This window comes from Apteryx mantelli, chromosome 6 (genome assembly GCF_036417845.1).
Source record: "Apteryx mantelli isolate bAptMan1 chromosome 6, bAptMan1.hap1, whole genome shotgun sequence".
Lineage (NCBI taxonomy): Eukaryota > Metazoa > Chordata > Aves > Apterygiformes > Apterygidae > Apteryx > Apteryx mantelli.
The window spans coordinates 50,971,475-50,995,712 of record NC_089983.1 but is presented as its reverse complement, the minus strand read 5'-3'; the positions used below and the strand labels follow the sequence as shown (position 1 = coordinate 50,995,712).

The 24,238-nt window shown below is 38.1% G+C and overlaps 1 protein-coding gene and 1 long non-coding RNA gene across 2 annotated transcripts in view; one reads left to right on the top strand and one right to left on the bottom strand.

Moving 5' to 3' along the window:
• The window catches only part of LOC106486553 (uncharacterized), a 48,782-nt gene that overhangs the window by 15,483 nt on the left and 9,061 nt on the right, over positions 1 to 24,238 (top strand). The window lies entirely within an intron of this gene.
• Positions 10,849 to 24,238, bottom strand: part of PKP4 (plakophilin 4) — a 96,678-nt gene continuing 83,288 nt past the window's right edge. Inside the window, exons 16-22 of the mRNA XM_067299474.1 lie at positions 23,468 to 23,618; positions 20,227 to 20,422; positions 18,424 to 18,508; positions 18,202 to 18,319; positions 15,279 to 15,410; positions 13,820 to 13,893; positions 10,849 to 13,232 (exon numbers count right to left, since the gene is read on the bottom strand). Coding sequence (XP_067155575.1) covers positions 12,984 to 13,232; positions 13,820 to 13,893; positions 15,279 to 15,410; positions 18,202 to 18,319; positions 18,424 to 18,508; positions 20,227 to 20,422; positions 23,468 to 23,618 — 1,005 coding nt within the window. The 3' untranslated portion in view covers positions 10,849 to 12,983. The remainder of the gene's footprint in view (positions 13,233 to 13,819; positions 13,894 to 15,278; positions 15,411 to 18,201; positions 18,320 to 18,423; positions 18,509 to 20,226; positions 20,423 to 23,467; positions 23,619 to 24,238) is intronic.

The window sequence follows — 24,238 nt, the reverse complement described above, 5'->3', positions numbered from 1 at the left end:
TTTGTATAGATACAAATAGTCCCGCACAGATTTGAGGAAGGGTTTAATGAAGCAAATCGTCACTGTAGTAGTTAAGTAGTTCATACCTGTTCTAAGTCTGTATGTTAGTTCAGTTTCATTTATGTTGTTTTTTTTCTTAACATTATGGTTTCAGAATGGATGTTTGGTGTGGGAAGCTATATAGGTGATGATGGATTTGGTTGTCTTGTTCACAAAATCTAATCAGAACTGTTTTTCTCAGGTTAATCTAAAAGTCCTCTAGAATGTTCCAATTATACATTTTAAACATACCTGATTAGGTTTTTTGAAAAACAGCGTATCTAGGATGATTATGCTAGCATGTCTAATTATGATGCAATTATCAACTCTACTGTTAATTAAAACAGCATAAAGAAAGCAAAGTAAATTTTAGAAATTTAGCCTGAAACAGCCTAGTAAGATAGCCTGAAACACCCAGTAAGAACACAAAGGAGACGCTATTATTTTTGAAAATACATGCATTTTAAATTAATTAATGCTCTGTAGGTTGTATGTGTCTAAATATAAGGTATTTAGAGTCTCTAATAAAATAATGGTATCTTTTGTATAAAGGAAATCACAAAATATCACTGTGATGCTAATTGTGAGCAAATGAAGAACCTTGATGCTGATTTCCCTCTTCCTTTGCAGACAGTGACATCTTCCATCTATGTTGCGTGTCTGGGGAGATGTATCTTTCCCTATCCCCTGACAGAATACTCAGAACATTACCTTGCTCCTGATCTCGGCTTTCCTGAGATAAAACTTCAGGTCTTCTCCTTAAGAAGAAATAATTATAATGTAGTGTGTATTCTGCATTCATGTTGCATTGAAGGCATGTTCTAGCTTTGGAAAATGCTGTTACCTGCTTCATAGAAATTTATGTGATGGGTAGTGAACATCTCTCAATAGTCACTGCAAGGCCTGAGGCCTCTGCAGCAGATTCTTCCAAAAAATCAGTCTAAAAGACATCAAACCTTTTGCTACAGCTCTAAATTGACAGTAAGCAGCTATTTCAAGTCCCCCTTTGTGCAGTCCAGCTGCCATGCTTACACATTGCTTGACAAGATGCGAGGCAGCATGTACCAGTCACCCATGTGAATTGTCTTTTGGCAGTATCATCTATTGACAACCAATAATGTAATGACATTTGTAATGATGTATTTCCTGTCAGGCTTCCCATTCACAGCAGTAGTGTGGGAGGGGTGTACAGCTGTTAGTTGTTTGTGAAGAGATTTGCAGGAACTAAGCTTTGACAGTGGTTACTTGCTGCTAAAAACCTTTGCCATGTGAGTGACAAGCTTAGTTCTATAAACTTTGCAATAAGGCGATGAGGTTTAGCCAACCAAAGCTTATGGCTGTGTTGCTTTAGCTATGTCATTTGGCTTAGTTTTTATGAGTAAAATATGGAATTTGCTTCACTAGCAGGTCAGTTTGAAGGTGCTCTTTCCTGAAACATCATGACATAGGTTTTGAGTTTGTTTATACTCGTCTTAGAGAAGAGGAAGTATGGTCTGATGTTTGTAAAGAAATGCACATGGATAGAGTGAGTGTTCATATGAATCTTACTAATTGAGTCGCTCGAGATGCTGCTGTCTGTACAGGGTAAATGTCTACCTTACAGACATCATCATAACTCCCCTGCAGTATGAGGGCATTCCTAAATGCTGGAACTTGAATGGGTTTGGGCACATCTCTTTGGAACGGTTGTACTTTTGATACAGTTTGGCAGGGTGGCAGATCAGGAAGAGTATTGAAGTCTCCCACTGTTGCTTTTAGGTATGGGGAAAGGATGCTGCCCTAGAAGAGCTGAGAACAATGTAAGTTAACCATAAAAGGAATTTACGCTGTACAGATAAGAAACTGGATGTTTCCACTTTAGTGAAATAGAAGGCTAGTGTAGCTTCTCAGATGCCAGCTCAGGTAGGAATCAGTATGGAGAACCTATGGGTTATAAATCCTGATTAATTCTATGATTACTGTTTTGTAGTGTAAATAAAAGACAGTTGGTAGATCATCCAGAAGAAATTTCAGACCAGGTAAGTTATTCACTGATTTGGCATGTATACATTTTTTAAAAGGGAGGAGAGGGAGGACTGGAATTATATTTATTCTGCGGCCCTGACTTGTGTGCCAAAATGGGCAATAGAAAGAGTGTACAATTTCTAATTTTTTTGAGAGTAGGAAAAGGTGTTTACATTGAAAGGGTAAAACCTCCAAGTATTTTTATTAACAACCAATTATCTTTAAGGAAAGGTCACTCGCTGCATTAGGAAAATGGTGGACTTTGTGCTGTTTCTCCGCAATTCTTCAGTCCTGTGTGTTAAATCACAATCCTGGTTATGTGAGTGGAGCATATGGAAGCTGACTGTGCTTAGTATTTTATGCAGTACTTATTTGCCAAGGCACACACACATGCACATATATATATGTATAGATTTTAAAATGGGGTATAATAGGAATTTATAAACACAGGGATAGGGAAAATGTGAGACAGGAAGATAGTAAACAAATAGAACATAAAGAACATATGGCTCCAGACCGATGAGGGGGTTCTTGGTCTCACAGGGCAACATGCTGATGCTAAGCAGTCATGAGTTCTCCCTGCCAAGAGGTGATTCCATCTCTAGGAGAAAACAAAAATAGGAAAAACAGTGAGTTTTATGTATTTGCATACTCTTGTTTGCTGCCTGTGTCTAGGAAGGACTTTTTTAAATGAAAATACGCTGTTCAGGTGAATCTGCCTTGATTTGAAGCCTGCAATTGTTGCTCAAAAATAACACACCTGGACTGGTTCCAATGGAAAGAGAGCTTTCCAGAAGTACATGAATTCTATCCATATGCAGTAGTCTCATAAACACTAGTTTAGCTGTTATGCTAGAACGTGTACGTGCTCTAAGCTTTAAAAAGAGGAGGAGATACTGTCTATATCCGCTTGAAAATGAGATGTTTGCTTGTCCTCATGCAGAAGCAGGAAGCTCTGTTCCAACACTAACTGCTGTGGCGATGAGCAAGTTCTTAGTGCTTTTTCCATCTGTGGAAGGATAAAGGCAGGCGTGCTTTCCGTACAGCTCAAAAGAACATCCATTTTGTTCTGCTACACACAGCTCAAATTGTAGACCAGACAAGTCCTCTTCCTCCATCTCAGATCTTAACTGGCACATTGAGTTAGTGAACATATGCGTTTATCTGATCATGCTGTGCCAACCATATCCTCTTGCATAAAATTTCAGATTCTGTGGGAAAAGCCTTAGACAAATTTTAGCTTACCTTAAAACAAATAATCAGTGTTGAGTATTTTCCTGTCATCTTAAGAACAGGTAATTAATTGTGTCTGTAAAGACATTCAGAACACACAGACTACTTTGCTTTAAAGTAACAACTCTGACAAACACGTTTGTCAGTCTCTTTTTTTTTTTAATCTAACAGAACAAAACCAGTAGATACAACTCAGTTTCTTCCTTTAATTTGACTTTGTCCCACAGCAGATACTTTTTGTGTGGTTAGGTCAGGAAGTTCACAGCCCCTTTGATATATCTGTGTTGAAAACCAGCCATTATGTTCAATCACTGTGCTATTTATTAATCAGAAGGAAAACATTTGCAACTATATTGTCTGATCTTAAAACTAAAATAAGCAGGGGAGAAAAATGCATCGATGTAAATGCCCCCTGCATAAAAAGTGACACACACATCCCTCAGAAGCTAGATAGATCTCCCTCTATAGAGATATTTTGGCTGTATTTATATTCTAGTTTTTTCATAATGACAGTAAAGATGACTGCTGTTCTAGATGTTTCCTCAGAAGCAAACAGTTTTGTGAATAGTAATGATCAAAATAAAGCAAGAATTCGAGAAAGTGATTTACATCGAAGTTCCAGGTACTTAATTGTAATAGCCTTTACATACTGGGAATTTCAGTAATTAGTCTCACTCAGCATAATGACTCTAAGCTTAAGTTGTTTTACATCATAAAAATAAATCTCTGTAAGAATCTCAAAAGATTTGTTTTTCCTTCTCTTGATGTTTTCAAGGTTTCCTGCTCTCCAGTCACCCTGCATTTCCACTTTAGGTCATTAACATAGGCACTAAGAAACTCAGTTTGTCTTCATTATCATCTTTGCTCATGAAGGTTAATGACAGGATGCACAAAGCTTTTGATGAGAAAAGAGGACTTCAGTTCCTAGTCTTCAGACAGCAGAGGCCTATTTTAATGGATTGTTTTTTTATATGGCTTAGTAACACATGCACAGATATAAATGTTTAAATTATAGGATTAAAGGTCCTGAGGACACCTCAGGACCTAGCGTAACAATCCAGGAAGAGTGGAAGGCAGCCATGGTCATTTGCACTAAGCTACTTCGGACAAGTACAGTCCAAGCAATCCAAGTCCCAGTTCTGTTGTCTGTTGTTCTCCCCCCGCAATGAGCCTTGGTAACACAAATGAGCTGCTGTCACAAGCCAGGAGCTTGCTAACTAGCTTGCTAATAGTCATAGTAACTAAAGCCTAATTAAGATCACACTCACTAAAGCAAATATTTACCGTGATTCATGCGACGTTCTCAACGGTGCCCCCATAGACAAATGCTGTAAGATCTTTCAGTAGCCTTGGCGTATTTTTAGAACTCTGCTAGTGTTTTTTTATAGTTGAAGGGATGAGTTGCTTTGCCTTGTCTTATACGTTCCTTTAGCGTGGCAGTAAATGGTTGCGCAAGCAGACCTGAAGGAAGGATGTCCTGTGGACCAATGTGAAGAGTACGTTGCTTTGTCCCTGCTTGCTGCTGTCTTTGACCTGCGGAAGGAATGCACCTTTTGCCTTGAAAAAGGTACTAGGTATTAATGGTAGGAATAGCAAACGTCTTGCAAACAAGGTGTCAAAATGGCTCTGTATAAAGGTATGAGTTGAAGAAATATTGGGTCCAGAATCTAGATTCCTTGGTGGGGAATATATCTAGAATAGCCCCAGTTAAATCCATACAGTAGTCAGATTTGGAGTCAAACTTTACTGCATAGGGTGATTATCATAATTAAAATTCTTATTTGATAACAAGCCCCAAAGTCTTCAAATGTTAAAAAAAGGTTTATTCCAAATTATATGTCTATTCCATGACAATGGACCAAGATTTGTATTTTTCCAGAATTATTAAAATAAAATAATATTTAAAAGGTTCCTTTGGAAGTAGGCCCCAGGTGGATTTTCTGAGATCAGATCTGGTTGTAATTACTTAGTGTTATGAGATCTGTATACATAGGATTCTTTGTGAGGATGTGAATTTGTGCTGCCTATGTTGCAAGCTGAGCAAAACCCATGTAATTGCAGTTTATCAACCCAGACTTTCAGAAGTCAAAAGTGCCGTTCAGTAACTTCTCTTACTCCAGTAACTCAGTTAAAAATAATGTTGCGTGTCTTTTTGACCTTCAGAAACATGATTGTTCACCTTAAACCTAGGAAAGGCTTTACCACATCAGACTAAGTGCCTGAGCACTTTGCTCTGATAGTGAGCTGTGGGAGTTGGCTTGGGAACAGAACAGGACAGGTGTACAGTAAAATCTTGCTGCAGTGGCTGTGTTCAACAAATGGAAGAAGAATTCATCTACTAATTTTTCAATGCACAAACTTTTAGTATCCCTATTATCCTGGAGTAAGGCGTTTTATAGCTTAACTGTGGTGAATGAAGCAATGTCTCCTTTTGATGCTTTTGAACTTGCAACATGTTTTTATCTGCTTTTTCCCTTTTCATATTTAAAGAGACAGTGAATAATCTTTCCCTATTATGTTTTCTAGGCCACTCATAATTTTAGTAGGCCTTACTTGGTGATATCTTCAAAAAACTTAATTTGATTTGTGATTTGTAAATTTGCAAAAGTTTTGTTGACTTGTTTCAGTTGACTCTTTCCGGACTCTTCTATGTGTCCTCCTATTTCTTTCTCTCTGGGCCGACACCACCTGCTCCTGGAAATTTGTTACTGTTCACTTTGATTTTTATTCTATTGCCTCTTCTCCTGACGCTTCAGTCTGAGACAGATTTTTTTTTTACTTCCCTTATGAAGTTAAAAAGTGCTGGCATGTGATTCATCCTAAGCTACTCCAGGGTAAATGAGACTATGAAAACTGATAAAGGTGTTTGGGATTTCTTTCTTTCTTCTCTTCTCCTTCCTCTCCTTCCTTCTTTTTTTCCCCTTCTTTTCCTTCTTTCTATGGCACCTTCAAGTGTACCTCTGTCAGGCTTACTGTTTCTTCAGTAATTGGTTTTTAAAGTCACTTTACAAATTGCTCTTCAAGCTCTTCCTTTGTTTGGCAGATTTTTGCATTTAACCTACCAAAGATTTTGACCCTTTTTCTTTTCCTCATTTGTTCATGGCTTCAGCCTTTTGAAGGATGAATATTTACTTCTCTCCTCTTCCCTTATCTTGCTGTTTAATCACACTGGCTTGGGATCCTTTGGAAGGAAAATTTCTTGAAAGCTGTAAGATACTACTGCTGTATATCCAGCAGTTAAGGTGTTGCCACTGGGATGGAATCTATCATCTAGACGATTTTTGAAAAGTTGTTCAAGAGCTTGAGGAATGGAAATCTCGTGGTTGCTTTTAGACTTGTGTGCCTTACATAGAAGCAGAACAGATGCCTATTCCTATTCACCATCTTTAATTCCTGCTGTCTCCCTGAAGTATAAATGATTACCTGGTGCTGAGTTAAAGCTGTGAATATCAACCTTAATGTAAAAAAAGAGGTTACCAGGGACTGAGCTCAAAACATCAGCACACTTAATCTGTAACAAATGCCTTAAACTGTTTTTGTAGAAAGCAGCCTATTTTATTTTATGGAATATTCATGAAAAAATCCATAAGCAGATCACTTCAGGGACACTAGTGAGGTAGAAATAATTTAGAATAGGGCATTTTCATGATCACCAGCTGCAATAGGCAAGGTTTAAATTAAGAACAGTTAATAAGATATCTCATAAAAATATAGCTTTTTACTTGAACTTCTCTAATCTCCAAAGTTTAAATTTGCCCAGATACACTTAATAGTAATATAACCTCATTTGCCTCAGTGAAGCATCAATTTCTTTTAAATGCCCATTGGGCATTCTGATGTAGAAACACATTTTAGCCTGGATGACTTGTTAAATTCACCCAGAATAAATTCACCTAGAAACCTAAAGAACAGTGCTCCTGTGACAGAATAGCTATAGATCCCCAAACATGCTGCTATTGCAGGGTCATAATATGCCATTTCTTACATGGTAGTTAATGACAGAGAGTGATAAGCATAACAGGAGACTTACTGCTACAAATATTTGAGCTAATTAAAATATTAAATCACTTTGTTGCTTGCCAGGGAGATCTTGGTCTGTTCTGCAGTGATAGTGCTGGGGAGCTTGCAAATGGCTTCTCATCTGTTATTCGTCCAGGCTATTTTTTCCAGACTCCCAAAAGGGTACACACTGAAAATGCCATCACAAAATCTCAACTAAATAAAAAACTCCCTCCCTTCCCTCCCCCCCCTCCTCCATGGGAGTACAAGCAAATTCCATTATGATTCTGTAATGATGTGGGAAATTATTATGGAATGAGCCAAGCAGAATATTGATGCTGTAAGGGAGAACGCACACTTAAGCGTACCATTTTAAATGACCTTGGTTACAAATAAAGGCCAAGACATACAAAAAAGCTGCCAAAAAAAGAATGATTTCAAACAGATTTTTCCATGTACTGTTTTGCAAAAGCCATCATCAACTTTTTAACAAGGTTATGACTATTTCATCAGAAAGTACAGTGACTAAGCAAACAAACAAAAGGGCTGTTAGAAATGAAACTGTGTAACTAACTATCCATACAGTATAAGGCTCAGTAAATAAGAGGCATTGTACACTCATCAAAAGAACTTAAAAACCCTTTACAAGTTAATTTAACATACATAAATGAATTGTATTTTTCTACGCAGCTGCATGATTGCTGCCCATGAATGCAACAAAAAAAAAAATTATGCATGCAAACAGAACCAAGCTTAAATTCTCTAAAATTAGTAACATAAAACTTGACATGCCAGCTGGAAACTTGTTTCTGGAAAAAAAAAAAAAAATCATGTTCTTGTCAGCAATTTACATGGCTCTCAAAGTTATAGTATCCCTCCTAGAATACCTTGGATCTTCTTAAAAATGCTCTGATTTATCTTCCCCCCCCCCCCCATGCATAGCTCTGTAATAGAAACTGTATTACAGTGCAGAAAGTTTCTGATTACCTATCCACAGATGCTTCATTTATGTAACCTTAGCATAGTTAAACAAGTTTTAATTCCTAGTCTGTTGAATTAGTGTTACAGGCTATGACACAGCGTGACTAAACTTCATATTTTTAAGCCCATAAACAATTTTGTTGCACTTTCCATTTTCATTTCATAGGTGGCATAGCAGTTTCTCCCCCGTGAATGTTTTTAGCCCAGTGTACTATCGGACTGGCGGAAGTCCGGGCGTTCCTAATGCCGCCGCCGTTCGCTGGTGTTCAGCTCGACCGCAGCCTGCAAGGGGCCCGTGTTTGGAAGCCAGGCGGGAGAGGCACTGTCGGTGGGATAGTTACGCTGAAGTTCTGTTTTGTCTATAAAGCGGCTATTTTCTCGTCGATGAAGACTAGTAAATCTACAAAACCAGACCGCGCTAGCTGCTCAGCGTCGTTAGGAAGGTGCCGTTGTGCACAGCAGTAGTAGAGGTATCAGACAGCCTTAACAAGCTTCGGTAAGGTCTGGCTGGTTCCGAGGACTGGCACAGCGAAAGAAGCGGTGCAACCAGAAGTGAAGCCGTGTCTCATAGAAGATACAAGCTAATACTTATCCTCTCCCCTCTCCCCCTCTCATTTTTTTTGGTAATGAAAACTTAACATTTCTTGTGGTACAATATTTGTGAGTTGGGAAATAACACACTCTCTTCTCCCAGATACCTTAGACTGCGTTTGGTGAAGAGGGGGCCTGTGCTGACCCTGACTAGCTTTACCTGTTACTAACTTAACATATCACCTTTATTTCACAGTGTGCGATGTTTTCCTGTAGGCCTTTCTATCCAGACTTACCTATCAGATTTTTCATGGTTGGCTGTATTCTCAAAATGACAAAGCTAAAAGACTTTGAAGACTTTGTTTCCTTCTAATCCTTTAATCTACTGTTGTTGGCAGCTGTCCTAATTTATCCAGGGCCACACAGGGCCACAAAATCTTTTTTCTTTTTTAATTCTTGATTAATGTTCACATCTTTAATATTAGTCTTTCTTACAATAACACAAACAGCAGCTACAAATGACTAGCGTCATTGGATTCCTTCACTTCAGTTAAGCTGGTGTCTGTCAGCTCTGATAGTCTGAATAGTTCATCTTTTTCCAAAGCATTTACAATATCTCTTACTAAATCTTTTTTCTGCTTAACACAGCTCACCTCCCGTGAGGCTCACCCATGCTGTGCTTTTCTTTTTTTTTTCTGTGCTGGAAAGTTTTGTTGGTGTGGTGGAGTGCCAAGTGAGACGAAAACCTTCATTAAGCCTATTCTGCCTTTGCATAGCTGTGTTGCCAAGCCATGTCTAGGTGTCCTCGCTGGAGCTGTACGCCTCTGTGAGTGTTTCTAGAATTGGTATTTTAGGGTATATTCTAGCGCATTGTGCTACAATAAGCTGAGTCAATCCATTTCTCTCCCAGTAAGCTGCCAAAACATTTGTCTGCCGTCAAGCGTACAGGAAAAATTTTAGAAGGCAGTGGAAGACTGCAGCATTTAAATAACTTCAGTTATAGGGGACTGCTTCTTATTTTGATATAGCAATCCCCCAGCTCAAGCAAAATGGGTCTTCCACACAAGCTAAGCCTCTAGCTGAATATATTGGGTGCTTGATGGTTAAAAGGATAGACATCTGAGGAAAGGTACAAGTTGACTTTAGAATTAAGACATACTCATTAAGACAACTAACATTAACTCAAAGAAAATAATCGTGTGAATGCTGTCCTGAAAAAAATTCTCATCTGTCCTTTGATATGACTTCTTGTATATAACTATACCAATTACACCAAAATTTCAAGTCAGGCAGTTGAAGATTATGAACATTTTTGTACAATTTATATTGCTTAATTATTTGTTCATAATGGACACTTCTTATTCGGGCAGGAGTAAAGACCAGGAAAGAAAAATCTTTTTGCAGGGGGCAGGATTTATTCTGTGGCTAGTTAAATACAAATCTACTTTAAGCTTTTTACGAGATAGGGTAGCATGGACACAGGTTATTTTCAGCACTTGTCTCTTATCATCCTCTGGCATTTAGTGATAACAGCTGTTTCACTGGGGTCAGTGTTGCTTTGAATTGTCCTCCACAGGAATTTTTTTCATAAAGGGACGTGTACAAGTCTGCTGTTGAGTCTCACTGTACATGTTCTTGATCTGTTCTAATCTGAATCTGTTTAACTCCCTGCTTTTGATAAAGTTCAATTTCTCTTTTTCCTTTCATGCATTTACAATTTAATTGTTTGAAAGGTGGAAACAAAGAAGTGCATTTCCCAGCGCACTATTACTGTTAACCTCCAAATTAGCATCACCCTCTCCTGAGGCCATCTGCTTTTTGAAAAAAATCAACAATTTTAATTGTCCTCACTGGAATGTCGAACTGAGTGCAAAATGGCAAATATGATCTATTTTAAAAGAATTCAGCTTACCTTTATGCTCCTGACATTTTAAAATGGTCTCAAAAGCCAGACTGCATTGTGAAAATGAACAGTGAAATGAAATCTTGCCCCATCTATTTTTTCCCCATTTTAACCCATTCAGTTTGAAACTGTATATAAAGGGAATTAACCAACAAATATACTGTACAGATCATTTTAATCAGTATAGCACCAAGACATAACAATGTGTAAAATACATAAATAAATGAGACCAGTAAAAAACAAAAGAAAATGAACATAATGAAATATATATGCTACAGCACAGAAGATCCAGGTTGTGGTGCTGTCCCAGATCTTACTGCTTTTGATCATTATGAAACAGCCTCAGGTGAGAAGCAAAAATCATTCCATCATTCCATCATACAGCTGTTTGTTACACTGAAATGACTACCTTCCTTTTTTTTTTTTCTTTTTTTTTTTTGGAGAGCTGTTAGTGGATTCAGAGAAGAAAATAATGATAATGCACTATGACTCTTTTCAGAGAAACAGTATCCCATTTTGTTATCTGAAGCTAATTTAGTCTTCCTGGGACAATGAAATGCCAAATAAGTGTATCTGGCTCAGAGAGCTTACCACCTTAGTGAGTTATAGGCATACCATATAAACAACGGTCATCTACATTTATCTGTGTACCAGCTTACAACTGACCCTGAAGGCAGCTAGAACTATGATGAAAGATCAGTGCGGAAATTGTTCTTACGAGAAAAAGTCAGAGTGAAGTAAATGGAAACTATATTCTGCCTTAAAAGAAAAAAAATAGTCTTTTTGGGAAGGCAAGGCACCACCTGCGCAATACCGGACCATATTGCCCTCAGGAACACACGTGTAGTCACACTGCAATCAATGGGAATCGCATGGCTGCATACAAAAGTTAAGACCTAATTCATTACTTTCATTGGGCTGTTTGTCATTCCTTTCTTTTCCCTTTTACAGTCGGGGGCCAGCAGCAGTCCAGCCAAGGAAGGAAAAGTGAGTGTGGCTTGCTCTCTAAACTTGGGAGCAATTCTGCTCACCTTTTCGCTTTTGATTGATGCAGTAGTGCAATGATGGGTAATGATGCTTACTTACGATTACAGACAGTGTAAAGTTAATAGACCCTAAAACATGAGGAAAGTATACAATTTAGTTACTTTTTTTAAAAAAATCAACAATTGGGATTGTAAATAGATCTAAGCAAAACATTCTTCAGGTAGTCCAAATGGAGACTGCACTTTCTATGAAAGCAAAATGATCCTGATTTTCTTTGCGGGGGAGCAAGGGAAGGAGTAGAGAAATGGTGGGAAGACAACAGGGTAGTGTTGTGAAATCTCTTGGATTGCCCATATCAAAAGTAAATATATTAGTTTGGGGGGGGGGGGGGAAAGAGAGAGGAAAGTGCGTAATTTCATGCTTTGGTATGCCAGCCTGAACAAACTGTAGAAAGCTGGGGAAATGGCCAAAATGTTTTTGACATATTCAACCTGCTTATAACATGCAATTTGACTTCACATTCACTGTATTTGTTTCTGAATATCACACACAAAATAAAATGAACAGGGAACAACTTTCCATGGATGAGACTTCCATATTTATTGTTCTTCCATGTGCATAGAAAATGGCAGTGAAGTTTCTTATGAAAGAGGCAGGGAATGGGAAAGGTGTAGATATACTGTACTGGACTTTGTGCTTCAGAATTACACTATTCATTTTAAAAAGTTTTTTTTTTTTAATTTATAACACTTCCTTGGATTTTATTTTTTGTACGATGTTTCAAATGTGTTTTAAAATGACACACTGCATTACAAATGATGGCACTTTTAACCAATGTGGCATTTCCATATTTACACCAACAAAATAAATTTACAAGACGTAATAGCATACAATCTTGACATTTAGTAATAGCAATAAAACCAGGGCATCCATTTTATTTTTTTCTGTACAAACTATCAGAACAAGACTTTTATTCACATTAAAAAAATCAGCTTTAATTTGCTCTGACCTACACACTTTCAAAATTCATTTTACTCAATTCTCAAACCTTTCATCACATCGCCCACACCCTCACCAGACTATAGGATCTACAAGTAATTATACCTAACATCTAAACAGAGCAAAAAAACCCATCCCTTCCAGTTTTTCTTGCACCTTCCTCATAATTCCTCATTAAAAAAAAAAATCTTCTTTGTTCCTTCTTTTATTTCACTTTCACATTTCATCACCAAAACAGCAAATGAGGCCATTCCACTTCTTCTCAAGCAAGATGAGAAATATACTGTTTATTTTTATTTCTTTAATGCTACACCCAGGAGTCAGGTGAGCCTGGGTATTGTTCTGCTCTATAAGAAGATCGTCTGGTGGAATAAAAGTCTACATAATTTGTGGTTGATTTCAGTCCATATTGTGTTGTGTAATCTGAAGTAGCAGGAAAGTGAACTCGATCATCAAAATATGGGTCTTCATAGCTATGTGGAGATTGCAAATATAACCTGTATGCATCATAGTTTTTTCTGTTGGTATCCTCTTGACTGTAGTACAATTGCTGATGCTGTTGCAAAAATGAAAGAAAAATATTCTTAAAAAATAATTAACAGAGAAAAGACTTGTTTCTCAAACTTACCATTTATGGAAAGGTGGTGTATAATGTATGGAAATGCAGCTGCACCAACAATGTTAGTAGCATAGGTTTCACCCTCCATGAAATGTACCCAATGTTTAAATGAAACTAAAACGGTGGAAAACCACCTCTAAGCCTACCTGCATGACACCTTCTGCGTTCACTGGGAACCTAATAACTGTCTAAAAGTAGTATTTTTAAAGCATACATAGACAGTACAGAGTCTGACTACTCACCAAAAAAAAAAAAAAAAAAGTCAGGAGACTGGTTTTAGATCCAACCATAAGAAGAACAGACTAAAATAAGTGACTATAAAAAGAAAATTCACAGACAATAAACTAACAATTGCTAATATCCTTCTAAGTACAGTAATCCCCAATAACAAATTAACTGTTATAGATATATGCTATAAAAAGCTCCGATATTAAAATATATACTCAAAGACCCTTAAATTCCATTGAAACACCACATGCTGAATCTTCTATCAATATCCTTTCAAAATAAAATTTCAAAGTCACCTGTAGTCGTCTATTTTGTTCTCTTGCTGGTGAGGAATAGGAACTGATGTAAATTGGCGAAGGTTTGCTGGAACCTGTGAGAAAACAGTTTATGGCATCAATTTTAATATTTATTATTTTTTTACCATTCTTTTTGCTTTTATTTTACCCACAGAAATTATATGGCACCCAAACAGTTAAGTTTGCAGATTTTGGTATCTACTGTCTAATAATGTAGTCATACAGGTAACAAAGTGTCATGAATACTGGCTAAACTCTGCACCTTGCACATTGTTGCCAGAAAGTGCTTCCCTTTCAGTCTGTGTACGCAGCGATGTGTTTGACGCTTTCTGAATACAGTACAGGACGACAGAATCCACACGGCGCTGGTAAACACGAGCCTTCTCCTTTTCATTCTTACAATTTTACAAGAATATCTGTCTTAGCACTGTACTTATGAAAACTCTCAAATGCTCTGAGAACCCCAAAGTTGAGTCCTAAAAGATAAACCCTGGGTGGATGGAAAGCCTTTGCCAGTATATTCAGTCATATTTATGTAGTTACTAACTTAAAAAGTATATATATATATATATATATATATATATACAGTATGCAATTGTTCCCTCAAGAGGGCTCATACAGACTTGCCATGTGTAGTTTATCATGCAACCTTTCTTTTCAAGTCTAATGCAGTATTTTAAAGTGAAACAATATATACAAAAACAAAACATACACAAAACAAACAAAATATATGCAAATATATCTACTGCAGAATAACATACCTGATTGAAAAAAAAAATAAAAGGTTGCTTTATAAACAAGGCATCACACTGTTTTCTTAAAAATACCAGTGTTTTAACATACCATTCATGGCTGTAAGGGCTGTTAAATTACCTAGGAACCATATATCACCGTTAGTAAACGGTAGCATGAACTTTATATTTAAAAACAACAATACAAGAAAATTCTGTCCCTCAGCAATAGCTAAAATTGAAACCAGGAGGCTTTTCTGTGTTGCTGTGGGTTTTTTTTTGTTTTTTTTTTTTCAGACAAATAATCATTACAACAAGGAATTTGTTTCTCCTTGTTCACTGTCATCTCATGACTTAGGTCAAATAGTATGGAGGAAAGGTGAAATCAAGTATGAAGTCTTGGTATGTTTTTTGTAATATTTATGAATAAGAGTATAATAAAATGATTTTCTGTAACAGCGTTAAATAAGATTAAATTTTCCAAATACCTCTTATCTCCTAATATGCAAACAAATCTCTTCTTATTCTGGTAGTGTGTGCAATTTTAAAGAAAATAGCACAGTGAAGACAGATGAACAGCCTGCTCTGTTCCACGTGCAATGAATATGAATAAAAATGGAAAACAACATTAAGCAACAGTAACAAGCCTGCTAATGCAACTGTCCGTACTGTGATTGTATAAACTTCTCATATGAGGAATATTTATGTATTCCTAATTGGTATCTTACCAGTATATATGTCTTTATGCGTAATGACATCACCTTGGTTATTGTAATACTGCATAGAAGGTTGTGTTCTATCATATTCAGATCGGGGTTCTCTAATTCCTAATAAAGCCGGTGATGAGGATGTGCTGCCAACTGATGAAAAAAGAAAGAAAGATTATCAGTATAGGCAATAAGAGTCTATAAAAAATTTTAAAACCTAACCTTCTCTTTCCTCCCTCCTCTCCCCTTCCATCTCCAAGGATGGGGATTAGCAAATGACAGAGATGGCCAGACTCGTGTAATGAACAAAACTAGTACATGATTCTACCGGGATGAAGCACCCCAGTGACAAAAGCTATCAACAACGAATCATCAAATTATCATTCTATATTTTTATGGCAAGTCACTGGTCCACAATGCTTACAACTGAAATAAGAGACCTTACCCATTTCAGTTTGTATATGACATCCTGAGAACTTTATTTAGTGTAGGGTATTCAAATACAAATGTAAATGTTCACTTGTTTGCAATTAGAAGATAATACTCCTGCTAGCTTTTATGATTTTATGTAAGCTATCCTTAAATACAATCTTTAAGTCCATCACATCAGCTGGGACATCAGAAACTTTACAGTCTATCTGGCTGAAATGATCCATGCACACACGTATGTTACTGTTCATTGATCAGCATGCAGAAGTGAACCTTGGGTGTGTTGTGCTCCAGGGGGCTGGTAACCACTGTAAGAGCATAACAATGGGTTACTTATTTTTTATCCTTACAGTGAATATATAAATCTCAATTTTAGTTGTAAAAAGTTTGTTCTGGTAAATCTTTTCTCTTTCACAGAGAACTCAACTGTTTTGTTAGCTTAGACAAGCTCTACTTAACACGGGAGAAAAAATAATTTCTAGAAATTTTGCTTCAATTGTTAATCAATGATATGATCTTCCATTAGCCACGCTCATTATGTCATATCCCACGATTCTGTGTTATTATGCACAGTTAATTATTGATAGTATCCTAGCACACTGATGGTTGTAAAAAGCTAAATTTTGAAATGTGTGTGCTAATAACGATCTGTCTATAATTGAACGACTAACGAAGAACAGCTATTATAGCCCCAGTGTAACTCTTCTACCACTCATCTACTCTGCGTGGTGTAATCGGCAAGGGAGCTAGCACAGTGCTCTCTGTAGACACGTTCTTTGCACCAAACTTCCACTTTACTAGTTCAAGCCTGTTCACGTTCTAGAACAGAAAAGCAGGCACTTACTATTAGGATTCCTTATTAAGTGCTCTTTAAAGTAGCCTCTGAATATTACGCTAGAGCTTTCTATCTTATTTCCTATTTGTAGTCCCCAGAACTGAAGCAACACAGTTCTACTAGCATATCTTCGGAGAGAAAACTCTGAGATAAGAATTTGACAGTGGGTATGGAATATCCTTTTACACATCGGTAGAGTCTGGTCACTTCCCTGAGCTGAAGCCCTATTTGCTTCAGTGTCGTTGCTTCTCCTGAGAAGATTTTTTAGGTCTGGCTGTAGATACATAGTTTAAGCAGTCCAAGATTTCAAGGTGTAGTTGTGATGCCAGTATGCGCAATTTGGCACTAGGTGTAAAAGTAAAAGCTATTTTCAGTTTATGTGGTATGAGAATGACAAAGGTATGTTTTGTCAGGAAAATCTCTCAGAATCCCAAAAGACTGGGTGAAAACTGAAAATGGATCACAGTAGGACCAGAATAACAAAGTCATATAAAATTGGTAAATACAGTCTGCTATCATATGGCACTAGACAACCCCCCCCAGCACTTTATGTACTCTGGTGGTTGAGAGGAACGAGAGCACGAGCGGTGTGCTTTCTTCAACATCTTAGATACTACACGTATACTGCTAATAGGAAAATATGTCCCTGGCTGAGTCCTTGTTTATTATCCCTGTCATGAAGGAATGTGTGAGGGTTCCTAGTTCCTATGGTGTAACGAAATAAGTAATTAAACAACAATATTGTAGGAACTGGTCACTCATTTCAGCAGTCAAGGTAAATATATATATATTTCTCAGTAGTTAGAGAGGTCTGTTCACATAAAAATACAGGAGTAAAGTGGATAAATCCAATGCTAAACAAAGAGGATATCAAGGAGGTTTTATACCAGCCTTCTCCTGAGATCTCCTGAAGATCTCAGTCCTAGCACTGGAGATGTTATAGGAACAAAGGGGAGATTTTGGTTAAACTGCAATAAACGAGGAGGAGTCAGAAAAGTAAGATTTTTGTATTTGACCTACTTGCCTAATTTGGCATTACATTACCAGGAATGAAAATAGGTTCCTCACTATTGGTCTGTTGCTCTCTATGCAATGAAGTACACAGGTCCTGTGAGGCTACATCTACAGTATCAAGTCGTGCACCACAGAAGGAGAAGTGGGAAACCGCTGGCGACAAAGACCTGATGTCCGCACTACGCATTCTGAGGATTTTACTTGAGAACAGGTCTCAGCTGGTCCCACGGACTGACTGCCCCTCAGCAGTTAGAGTATATTAGTGCTCGGGAAGCACAACATCTGATTTAGTTTCATGCAAAGGGGATACAATTCACACATTCTGAGACTATTTGCACTTTGATTCGCATTGAGTAAGTGGGGAGATTTGCTTCAAAAGTGCTTCTTATCCAAAGTAAATGCTAATGTCGAGACACCCACAAATCCTGTGGGATTTGAAGCCTGCCAACAATATCAGTTAAGGCAATACAGCGTACATGAAATACTTGAATAGTCTTGCTCATATATTTAAATGCAGGAGAGGGAGCATGTTTGAGGCAGAGTAACAAGTCCATGTTTTAGGCAGAGTAACAAGTAAACTGAGACGATTAGAGTTCAAAAAGAGGGATACCAGGTACCCCAAAGGAAGAAGCTCTTCAGTAAATCTCTTTATAGGCCTTGACTGACCTGACTGTATGACAGGTGACATCTGTTGGTTTGTTGTCGATAAAGAAGGATGCGATTTGAATCTCTCTCGCTCTAGTGTTGACACTGGTGTAATAAAATGACTCTGATTCCATCCATCCTATGGAGTGACAAGAAGAAGAGAACATCAAAATAAATTGCTTTGCATTAAATTAAGAGTTTTTGTGCAACTGCTTCCATGTGTATGCTAATTTTGTAGTTTACCTTTTTATAAATGCTACGGAGGTCTCGGTATTGCCATAAGGTATTCAGTACCTGGGCGGCTGCCTTGACCACTTTCAGTGAAGATCTAAGGAAGCAAAGAATATTACAGTAATACGAAGTATTCACCCCACTTAAAAAAAAAAAGAAAGGCTGGTATATGGACACGATTAGGCATGACAATTATTGCCCTCTCTGGCCTAGAAATCTTCTCTTCAGGTCATCCACATGAGAAATACAGACAGAAAGTATAAGATAGCTATTGAATAGATAGCTATTGTCTGCAAAAATCAAAAATCTTGAAAAGGAACATTTTTTTTAGCACATTTCATGAAAACTGCCATTACGTACTTGCTTCACACTGGGTTTGTTTTTAACAAAACACCTGTCCCTTCTCAAGAGGAAGGTACGAAAAGAAAATTGCTCTATCTGTTATTATAAACAAAATCATGTCACCTTTTTAAGAGAAATGGTAGTAAACTTAGTAGTGGTACTGAAGGAGTGGTTTGAAATTAAATGCCAGCATGGCATCTGTGCTAAATGTATGCCTTTTTCTGTCACTGTGAAGATTCACCCAAATTCACCCTTTGAAAGAAAACACTGAAAAAAATTGCAGTTTGTAGTGTCAGCCAATACAACCAATATTTTGGCAAGATTTTAAAATTTCTTAAAGTATCCCACCCCCTCAAAATTCTCCATGCAGATGCAACTGTACACTGTATCTCAGTATTCAGGGAGAGACAAAGTCACATAAGGGATCGCTGCATTCACAGCCACATAAATCCTGGATGCTCAAAATATAATCCATAGTCCTAGATTTTGTTAAAAATGTGGCATGTTTAATTCACACTGACCAAGTTTTGTTGTTGGAGATCCGTTTTTTCTCCCTTACCATCTGGTCAGACACTGCAACAGTACCCTGGGCTGACTATATCAGCTTCCTGCTATCCACAGAAAGGAGAACTGGGATTCCCTGGGTTACGGAACAGTCCTGCCAATTTGAGTCCTATCAGATACGCTGGGGAGTTCGGAGCAGAGATGTTGTTCAGAGCCTGACGGGGTCCCGAGGGCTTTTCAGTCGTGCCTCGGTGCTGGTCCTGCAAGACTCGAGAGCCCTTCGTGTTCCTGCTGCTTGATGCTCAGCGCTCCCGTTCTGAAAGGTCCTAGCAGCACTGCGTAAACACTGCGCCAGACCAAGGCCCGTGCTGAACCCAGCCAACTGCCCACGCACCAGCCCGTACGGCACAGGCGCTCCCGAACGACTCTGCAGAGAGCCGCATCTTCCCATCGGCACTTGTTTTGCAAACCTGCTCCAGAAAATCCCACTGGATAGACAAACTGCTCACAACCTACCGATTGGACGTGCCAGATTTCATTAATAGCTGTTGTGATACATCCCTACAAAGGTGCTAACATATTTTGACTTTGAAAAGCTCTAAATATTCTATTAATGTTGTAGGTATTCAATTGAGAGGACAGGTCTTTTATACCATTTTACATGATATCAATATTGTATATCATTTTACATGATTTTATATCATTTTACATTAATAGGCCCTATTAATATGATTACTGTATGCAACTGTAAAAGCCTCCACAAGCTTTAGATAACACACTGTAAGAGAATGGCAGATACCAACTGCTTCTTGTGCCTCAATGTGCTTCAGGCTTTGGTAGCTACTCATCAACAGATGAGGAGTGCAAAAACAGATCCTTTTTCTACTCAAAAAGCCATTTCCAACATTCTTAAAACATCTGAAATGGAACAGATAAACACTTTAGTTATGAAGTTTGTTGTCCACTTGCCTGTCACCTCTCCCTTTTGTTATGTTCACCAGTTTTTCTATTCCTCCAGTATCGGCGAGGGCTTTGGCATTTTCCATGTTTTTGCTAGTGACCTCGTGCAGAGCGCAGCAGATTGCTGCCACAGTCTCATCAGACAAGATGTTTGGACCGTTGCCTCCAGGAAGTCGGTTCACCAGATCTCGCATAGCATATTTACCTTTAAAAAAACATCAACAGAACCAAGTAAGAAAATACATTTTGGTACTTAAGATGTGTAATTCAAGTACTCATCACAAAATTGTATCTGAAAGCAATAAAAAGGAATATAGGATCAAAAAAATGGAAAACTTCCAAGAATTCACATTTTATACAAAGGCAAGAGAGACTAGACATCAATTTTTCAAATAAATTCTTTTTCTTCTGGCTTAAAAATGTGAGAAATAAGTTGTATTTGTGTATTACAGCAGGATCATTTGGAAATGGGAATTATTTGGAGGAAGCAGAATTGTTCAAGGAAAAATATTACATTATTTCTTATGATTGGAGGGGGGGTGCACATTCCTAGGTTATTTGTGGGAGGGTTAAAGAAATCCTTACAGTAGCTTGGAAGTTTTTCTTTCAGACATTCTCTTCACCTTATTTGTCCTCCACAAGAGATCAGATCTCATTTCCGTCAGATTTCAGTTACTGACTGATGCACAGGAACAATCACAATGCAAACAAATTAACTAAGGCTAAGGTAAATATTTTTCTTATGTTAGGCTGTGTTGATAATGGTATGATTATTGATTTTATTGAGGACGTATTTGTACGTAACAATGAATAATGAATAAGCTTCACACAAAGCCGTTAACTACCTATTTGCATTATATGCCCACAGAAATCTTCTGCAAGCAAAGGAACTCCTTTTTATACCTACTGGAAAACTATCACACATACTTTGAATACAGTAGTGCTCTGTCATTGCCCATCTTTTAGCAAGATCACCAACAGATGTTTGCAGATACCAATTTTTATTGTTATTTACTAGAGTCCCTGATCTCTACTCTGAAATAACTTCATTTTCTTCAGAGTTTAGACCACCTATACCCATCATCCCTGCCCTTACCAACTGTGGTGAAGTCACACCAAATTGGTTACTGGCATAGGGTAGTTTATGACTCCCTTCATATCTCAAAATGTTTTGTACAAAGGTTGGTTTTGCAGTGTATCTGGAAAGCAAATAATTCTAGGCTTTGATAGGGAGAGGGAAGGCGGAGGTGCATTCCTGAACTCAAAAATTCTGCCAGGAAAGGAAAAAAAAAGTCTTGAAAAGAAAATGTCACATACAGGTATTACCTGTATGGCGCAGGTGTTATAGAACACGACTTTTAAAATAATTCCTTGCTGACAGAACACATACTTTGCAGGAAAGTATGCTCTGAGAAGCTTCAGAAATAAATAATGAAACTCTTTTCAGCTATATTTGTGTTTTTGAGAATAACTATACCCTTATCTGCACAAATAGTTCTTACACATTTATTACATTAGTTTAAAACAGAAAATTCTTCTATAACAAAAATCAAACTTTTCTATACCATGACATGGCTTGTCCACGCTTCAGACTATTACCCTCTGCTGCTCTTCCATGTGGGCACTAATGATGCCAAGGGCAAATTGGAAACTATCAAACAGGATTTCAGAGCTCTGGGGATGGTGGTCAAGGGTCTGGGAGCCCAGGTCACTTTCTCCTCAGTCCTGACAGTGAGGGGGATGGATGGAAGGAGGAGGAGACGGATTTTCCAAGTTAACAACTGGCATGCATCAGGACAGGCTGGGGGCTGACCTGCTGGAAAGCAGCTCTGCGGAGAAGGACCTGGGAGTGCTGGTGGACACCAAGTTGACCATGAGGCAGCAATGTGCCCTTGTGGCCAAGAAGGCCAATGGTATCCTGGGCTGCATCAGGAAGAGTGTTGCCAGCAGGTCGAGGGAGGTGATTCTCCCCCTCTACTCAGCCCTGGTGAGGCCACATCTGGAGTACTGCGTCCAGTTCTGGGCTCCCCAGTACAAGAGGGATGTGGCACTACTGGAGCAAGTCCAGCGAAGGGCTACTAGGATGATTAGGGGACTGGAGCATCTCTCTTATGAGGAAGGACTGAGAGAGCTGGGCCTGTTTAGCCTGGAGAAGAGAAGACTGAGAGGGGATCTTATCAACGTGTACAAGTATCTGAAGGGAGGGTGTCAAGGGGATGGAGCCAGACTCTTCTCAGTGGTGCCCAGCAACAGGACGCAAGGCAATGGGCACAAACTGAAACACAGACGCTTCCATCTGAACATGAGGAAAAGCTTCTTCACTGTGAGGGTGACAGAGCACTGGAGCAGGTTGCCCAGAGAGGTTGTGGAGTCTCCTTCTCTGGAGATATTCAAAAGCCGCCTGGACGCGATGCAGTGCAGCGTGCTCTAGGTGACCCTGCTTGAGCAGGGGGGTTGGACTAGATGATCTCCAGAGGTCCCTGCCAACCTCAACCATTCTGGGATTCTGTGATATGTGTTAGTAGGATTCATTTAGGCTACATCAGTCTTAAGCTGAGGGTGAGGCACGTTCAACACTCGCCATAACAGATTCTGAGATTCCTGACCAAGGAAGGACAAATGTTTATATATTTTTTTTGAAAAAATGCTAGATGAGAAAGACACAGATGAGTGCTTCAAAGTATTAAATATTAAAATATATGAAAGGTAAACAGTAAGTTTTTCTAGCAAGCACCCTTGTTGATTATTTAATTCAGCAAAGGCACGTATATAGTGCCCTACACGTGTTCTTTCATGGAAATACTTTACTAGGAAGGGTTTCTTCCCTCTCTCCCTACCTAGTACTGTTAAATAAAATATTTACTGGTACAGCAGAGCTGTCATTTCCTCTTATAAGAAGCAAGGAACTTTGAAACTCTCTAAGAAGGTTACCATTTAGTTCCAAGGAAGAGGAGTTGTGTTTTCTATCATATTTTGTATTGATGGTTTTCTGTCTAGTTAAGTTTAGCTGAGGTGACTTCAATCAGTTGTTAAGAGATTGCTATGCAAGATGGCTAAAGGCAAACCAAAAAGACAACATTACTCTGAAAAGCTACTGCTGTCAAAAAGATTAATTTCTGTGACACAAGTGACATGGAATAGTAAAATCATTTATGCTATTTCTCTTGCTGGAATCTCACCCTAGTATTTTTTCTATATAAAGTCTGACATGTTGGTAACCTTGCTTGCTTCAGTACAGTTCTGTACTCACCAATAAGCTCCTTGTTACGAACATCTAATGCCATATTCCTTAAGGCAGTTGCCACGGAAGAAACAACTCTGTCATTATCCATTCTCAGCAGCTCCACGAGGATTGGCAGTCCTTTTTCTTTTCTGACAGCAGCTCGAATGTATGCTGCAAACTGTAATAAAACTACAGTTACTCGCAAACCTGCTACAATATTCTAATTGACACTATCTCTCTCAATATTGTAATTCTTAAGTATTTTAGGGGGGACATTTTCCAAAGAAGGGATGATAAGTTAAATGCCTGTCTTTTCCATTATTATGGAGGGTTGACTCTTTCCTGTTCTTGGCTCATTCCTCATACAGAAAAATATTAAAAAAAAAGAGTTAATAGACAAAATATCTTAACAGATGACATAATTTACTAAAGCATGAATAGTAATCTAAGCAAAAAGACTAATTTTAAAGTAGTCATAAAATGAGAAGTCTCAGCTGTTTTTCTACAGCAAAGGAAGCAACTAACTTTTTTTTAATCTCTCTGTGACAAATACATAAAATTTGTAAGGAGTTCTCACGTAGTGCCTTTGCAAATATTGTATGCAAGGGCTAAGAGCAAGAATATATGGAAATAAATTATAAAATAATGAAACAAATAGAAACAATCTATTTATGTCGATAACCAATTAGTATCTTAAGCATCACAATCTTGATTCTTGTGGGGTGTTAACATTGCATATTGTATGTTTGCATTTGGTCTGGTCTTACTTTGGCAGTACCTTCCCACCGAAATTCACAG